The sequence below is a fragment of the Triticum aestivum genome, chromosome 1D (genome assembly GCF_018294505.1).
Source record: "Triticum aestivum cultivar Chinese Spring chromosome 1D, IWGSC CS RefSeq v2.1, whole genome shotgun sequence".
In the NCBI taxonomy this organism is placed as follows: Eukaryota; Viridiplantae; Streptophyta; class Magnoliopsida; order Poales; family Poaceae; genus Triticum; species Triticum aestivum.
The window spans coordinates 271,449,618-271,455,638 of record NC_057796.1 but is presented as its reverse complement, the minus strand read 5'-3'; the positions used below and the strand labels follow the sequence as shown (position 1 = coordinate 271,455,638).

The 6,021-nt window shown below is 43.5% G+C and overlaps 1 protein-coding gene across 2 annotated transcripts; it reads left to right on the top strand.

Moving 5' to 3' along the window:
- The first annotated feature begins 2,058 nt into the window (after positions 1-2,058).
- LOC123168346 (probable RNA-binding protein 18) lies at positions 2,059-3,545 on the top strand. 2 transcript variants are annotated; one of them, XM_044586219.1, is made up of 5 exons: positions 2,059-2,186; positions 2,462-2,529; positions 2,614-2,687; positions 2,768-2,894; positions 2,977-3,545. In XM_044586219.1, exons 2-5 carry the CDS (start codon positions 2,527-2,529, stop codon positions 3,274-3,276), a joined length of 504 nt encoding a protein of 167 aa, XP_044442154.1. In that variant the 5' UTR covers positions 2,059-2,186; positions 2,462-2,526; the 3' UTR covers positions 3,277-3,545. The 2 variants fall into 2 exon arrangements, with proteins under 2 accessions (XP_044442154.1, XP_044442160.1); XM_044586225.1 differs by having other exon boundaries at positions 2,080-2,186; positions 2,465-2,529.
- The last annotated feature ends 2,476 nt before the right edge of the window (positions 3,546-6,021 follow it).

The window sequence follows — 6,021 nt, the reverse complement described above, 5'->3', positions numbered from 1 at the left end:
AAGAATGTTCTTGTTTTTCATTAAGAAAACCAACGCAGGCGTCAAGATCATTCTCCTCTCTCTTTTTGGGACAGGTCAATCTCCTCTCTCTTTTTGGGAGCAGATCAATCTACTTTCTCTTTTTTGGGAACATAGCTGAAAAGAATGGAACAATCCAATGATGCTTCATTCATTAGAATGTCAATTCCTCACAATTGCTCTTTGTGATGTTGCAGAACCATGTCAATTAGGATCTCAAGAAATCACAACACCTATGATGCAAGGATCATTGACTTATATCACGATATATTTTCCTTCCTCATTCGTATTTTGTTTTTCGTACACGGATGTTGGTTCTCATATTATGGCATTTCAACGAGCAAACAAATCCAATCCCACAAAGGTCTAATCAAATAATTACACGATTTCTTTTCTCGGGTGAAATGTGTTGAACATGTGTTTTAAGGAAATGATGGCGCTTTGCAGGTCGATATCGCGTTTCCCCACACGATAAGGGGGGCAACTCATTAGACTGACACAACAACACATAGCCGCCTTTTTGACTATGGTTCTGGCACCCTGACAAAAGCTGCGGCCTCCACTAGCTTCCAGACGCTCATGTGTGGAGCCCAGGACGACGTTCGCGAACAGGTGTATCTCTCGATCAAAGATACTTAGGATTTAGACAATTATATACTTGCCACTCTTGGCAAACTCCATAGTGCATAGGAGCAACAAAGACTATTGAAACATCTTACCTTTTTAACTTAAAGGACCATTGCAGGTCCCCCCGAACTCTATATAAGGGCAGGACCATGGCCATCAGAAGGAGACTGCTCCTAAACACTTCAGATTTAGCATCTGGAGAAAAGCTAGGAAGAGAAAGAAAAGAAGGATGCTCGGGGTAGCTATAGGCCCACCCGAGCACTACCAAAGCTGGCTGTGAGAACTTAGCTCAAACTTATATAGTTCATTTGTTCATCATCCATCAAACAAACGTAAAGCAGGAATAGGGTATTACATCTATGGGTAGCCTGAATCTGGATAACTGCTACTATCTCCATTCCTAAATATAAGACGTTTAGGTGAACAACTAAAAGGGGATCTCCACTACAATCCCTGATCTCAACAATGACACGTCCATAAGTGGAGATCACTCTCTTAGATACTCCCTCCTTCCCGATATGTAAGGCGTTTTAGCCTTTATAAAAAAATCCTAAAATCTAAGGTGTACAGTTAGCAACAACTGACTGCCACGATTTTCTCCTCCCGCATGCATCTCTCTCTCTCTCTCTCTCTCTCTCTCTCTCTCTCTCCATGCCCTCTCTCTCGTACAGTTAGCAGTAACTGACTGCCACGACGGTATTTTCTCTCACACGTACTGTCAACAGATTGCCTGGGGCGGGCGCGTACGTTGAAGCAGAGATAGGATTGGTCAACCAGATAGTTAGAGGAGATCGTGCACGGGGATCACCGTGCGCTAATTTTCGTGCATAAAAATTAGGCGCCTAATTTAATGGAAAGGAGGGAGTACATGGAATTATGTAATTATTTTAAAAATAAAAATAAAAAGGAAATGAATGAGAAAATAAAAGAAACCCGAAAAAAATAGTCGAATAAGGGCATGTACAATGGTTCTATCTTAGGCACGCCACGTAGGATAAATGATGAGGTGGAGGAGAGAGAAATCATAAGAAAAGGAAGACAAGAGATGATCTCTTAGCACAATATGTCTCACCACGTTTTTAGGAATAGCTAGTTATTAAAGATAAGGCTAAGAGATGACCCATTGTAGACATATTTTTTTGTCATCTCTAAATCACATGCAAGACTTAAAATAAGACTATCTTATCAACCATTGTACATGCTCTAGAGAAACACTGAGAACCACAGCACGAAAACATGAACCAGAAGGGAAAAAACGACGAAAAACCGATTGAGCCCGCCCGCTCCTGGGCCGGCCAACGTCGGTGGCGAGCAGTGGCATAGCATTTGCGGCTTGGCCCAGCTACAAAATGACCCAAATCCGATCATTCCCCGTTTGCTGTACAGTTGTTCTGCTCCGTTCTGGAAAAGAAAAAACTGTTCCGGTCCGCCGCCGCCGCCCCGCCCGCCCGCCCGCCCCGTGCTTCATCGGCTCATCGCTGCCCGAATTCTTCGGCGGAGCAACGCGATCCCTGCACGCTCTCATCGCTCCCGCGCTGCCGGTAAGCTCTTCCGGCTTGCCCTGCCTCCCGCCCATCTCTGTCGCCAGTTCTGTCCAGATAGATCTAGACCTCACGCGGGCACTCTTCGCGTACGCTCTGATGTTGGTAGTTCGATGTTAGCAATCGCGACCAGCGAATCCTGTAGGCGATACCGATATCTGGGTGCATGTCTGATGTTTGCGGTACTGTAGAGAATCTGTTCTAAGAGTACATACCGCTGTGGTAAATTGGCCGAATTCGTGCATCTGATTGGTTGTCCTCTCTGCTCTCTGCAGCAGAAGATCCATTTTCTGAAATTGGCGCTGAGTCGTGCACACAACGATTTCTTCTTCAAGTGGCAATGGTAAGTGAGTCTTGGTTAGAAAGGGGCGACAGATGATTGTGCAGCATGCCTAGATGCTGTGTTTGTAACCAGCTTAGTTTGCAGGATCCCAAGGGTCTTGACAGCGATAAGTCGGCGAGTAGGCTCTATGTGGGCAATCTGGATTTTAGGATATCAGAGTGAGTTTTCTCTAGCCCGTCTCCCTTCCAAGGTCGGCCTGGTGTTATGTGTAATCCAATATTATAGTGTGATTCTCCAGGTCTGACGTTATCAAGATGTTCTCCCCCTATGGAAAGATCATAGCTGAGGATTTCCTGTTGCATACGCGTGGCCCGAAGCGAGGCGAGCCTCGTGGTTATGCCTTTGTTCAGTACACTACCAAAGAGGTACGAGTGATACTCATTACTTCTTGCAAATGTTGATGGGTCCTGGTAATTCTCACCTTTGCCACCTGAAGTGAGCATGCAGGAAGCTCAGTTGGCAAAGGAGAAGATGAATGGCAAGTTGGTCTGTGGACGTCCTGTGGTGGTTCACCTAGCGAGCGAGAAGTGTTTCCTAGATTCCGGTAATTCACAAAGAGCACTGAAAGACAAGAAACTGGCAGGTGGTTCGGGAAGCAAATTAGCACAAACTGATCGTGCTGCAAAGATATCTGCGATAAAAAACAAGTTGAAGTCTCTGGAGAATGATGGCTGTAGCACAAAAAGACCAAGACTTAACCCAGATGACTTGAAAAGCACTGGAGAACAATCTGATAAGAAGCTTTGAAGTGAGCTTAGTCAGCGCATGGGAACAGTGCCCTATTATGCTGGTTGCATGGTTGATGGTGTTGCAGTTGTAATACTCTAGCTTTATTAAGGTAGACAAACTAAAGGTGTAACATTACACAGTTCACCGGATTTGTACAACTGTTTGCACTAATCACCATTGTCCAAGTAACAATTAAGTCTTAATGGAGAAACCATTTTCCAATCTAGTTATCCAGTTAATGCTGGTCTATGCAGCTGATCTTCAGCCCACCCCATATACTTGCCCAACTGAATTGCGTCACAGTTGGTTTATTCAGCTCTTCTGAAATTGGAAGGTCACTTGCGTCTGAAATCATGTGATGTAAAAGATCATTTTATGTTATTACATCCTGGAGTTGAATAGGATGCGACCACTTTGGATGTTTTTTATGTTGTCACCAACCATACATGGCAATTTTGTTTTTCACTTTGTGCAAACCGATTCTGGTGGTAAGAAATGTGGTGCCGTCACTGCTTTGTAAGATTGGAACCTCTTAGTCAAGGGGATTTTCTCCAAATGGGCATGTATCAGTACCAGTGCAGTGCTTACATTTATACACTAGAAAGTAGAACAGCATATACATTATACAGCAAGGATTGAATAACCATTTCGTTTTAATAAGCCATGTTGCTGTGATATCTCTGAATTTACTTAGATTTAAGAAACTCTAGAAAAGTTTCACAATTGCTCAACGTTCTGTTACATGTGATCTCTGTCAGCATTGTAAGTATCAGGCTTTTACCTCATCTGTTGTTTCAACTAGAGTATCTACATGATTATTCCAGTATATTTGGGGAGTAGCATCTGATGAAATCTCATCTGTGCCTATTTCGACTTCAGTGTTATTTATCTGTCTTACAATCTTGGAGGTGCACTTAGTTGGAAACATGCAGGTAACATTTACTTTTCTTTCTTTATGTTGCTATTTGAGTTAGTTTGCTGCCTGGACATCATGCCAGCTCTAGCATCCATGCATATGATTTCTTGAGGGTCATTATTCTGAATAGTGAATACTAATGCAAGGTACTTTGAGTAAATGTTCTGCAAATCTGTGCTCCTGGAAAGCTAGGATTTGTGGGGACAAAATGTACTGGATTGCTCGACAAAGTATGACAACAAGCTAAGAATCTGTCATATATTACGAATGTACATGTCTGCCTGGTCGGGATAATTCATATGTAGTTGTTCTGTCCAATTTGTTGTCAAGTTTTGGAACACGGATCAGTGGGGAACCAGCATCAGTAGTCATTCATGTCTCCAAACCTTAGCTGTCATTTTTGCATTGCCTACCATAAAGTCATGTAGATAGCTGCTGGATGCTGCAAGTCTCACATCTCGTGGCATATTTGTTATGCTAGAGCACATAAATCTCATGGCATATTTGTTATGCTAGAGCACATAATGGCGTCATCATTGAATTGTTCGCTTTGTCGGTTTCTTGTTTTGTTCTTACGGAATACTTCTGAAAGTTTGCAAAGACATCATTTCATAGGCGCTGGGTATAGAAATCAGAGACTGAGAATATCATGCATCACGGTATCATCCTGTTCCTGTTTGGTCATCATTACATGTATTTAATCATTACAATGGAGATGCCTTATATTGAAAGTATTACATACGCTAGAAGTTGTAGTTGATGCCTTTTCTTCTTCATTTCGAGACTATTTCTATTCTGCTACAGTTTCCACGGCCACGGGTCCTCACTCCTTAAATCTGCTTAGGATTGTCTTTGCCAACTGGGATGCTTGTAGTAAGTAAACAACATTGGCCCCTACTCTACTCTTAAACCAACATAGTCAACAACTGGGACGCTTCGGTTTTAGCCCGGTTTTCCGTCAATTAATCAGGCAATTCTCTTCTTCTTAATCAATGAAAATGACTAAGTCTTTTGCTTCGTTTCAAAAAAAACTGGAGTTTAGGCATTTACCTAAAAGAGTACCATCTGGTACTCCCAAGAAATTAAGGAGCTCAAAATTATGTTATCCATCCATAAAATTTCCACAAAACGTGCAATGATTTCTGAGCAGGCGCAAAGTCCACACATGTTCCAGCCTGAAGCACAAACAATTCGTCAAAGACAATATATACAGTAGCACATTTCCTGAACTAACCATCTCCTTTAATCATGGGCAGAAATGCTTTTCAGGCTTCTTCTCCACACCTTTCTTTAACAGCACAGTGTCCAACAAGGTCTTCTTTGTGGCGCGACGGCGCACACATCATGCAGACACGCACCAAACTGCATTCAGGCCGGTTTGGTTCCTTCTGGCTCTGGGGCAGCCTAGACTTGCACACCTTTAGTCCATCACATCACAAATACGCTTGATCATCTCGCTGGATTCGCCATGTGGTTTTTGTTTCACCGACTGGGCACCCCACTGAATAACAAATGGCAGACCGTACGCCATCAGACGCTCATGGAGACCGTTGTCCCCGGCATCTTTCGAGGGCGTTGAACTTTGTTCTTCTCTTCTGCCTCCCTCAAGACCAGGTTCGTGGAACGCCATAGAAAGCTCCCTTGAGAATCTGTGCTTGCTTCCCCCGTCAGCTTACACGTCTCATGCTCCGTGATTTGAATATTGCAGGGCGGTACTCGGCCGAGGCGACAGGAGGAGGATCACTGGGGCGAGCTCGCATGTGAAGGCCAATGGCTCTTGCCTCTTGGTTGGTTGGTGGGTTCCTGTCATGTTTGCTCAGAGAAACATAGATTATTTCCCCCTAATT

What these genes read in the sequence shown, in the direction of transcription:
- LOC123168346 (XM_044586219.1), top strand. An exon ending in CTGGATTTTAGGATATCAGA is followed by an intron (nt 2,688 to 2,767) that starts GTGAGTTTTCTC and finishes GTGATTCTCCAG; the next exon opens with GTCTGACGTTATCAAGATGT. An exon ending in TTCAGTACACTACCAAAGAG is followed by an intron (nt 2,895 to 2,976) that starts GTACGAGTGATA and finishes GTGAGCATGCAG; the next exon opens with GAAGCTCAGTTGGCAAAGGA.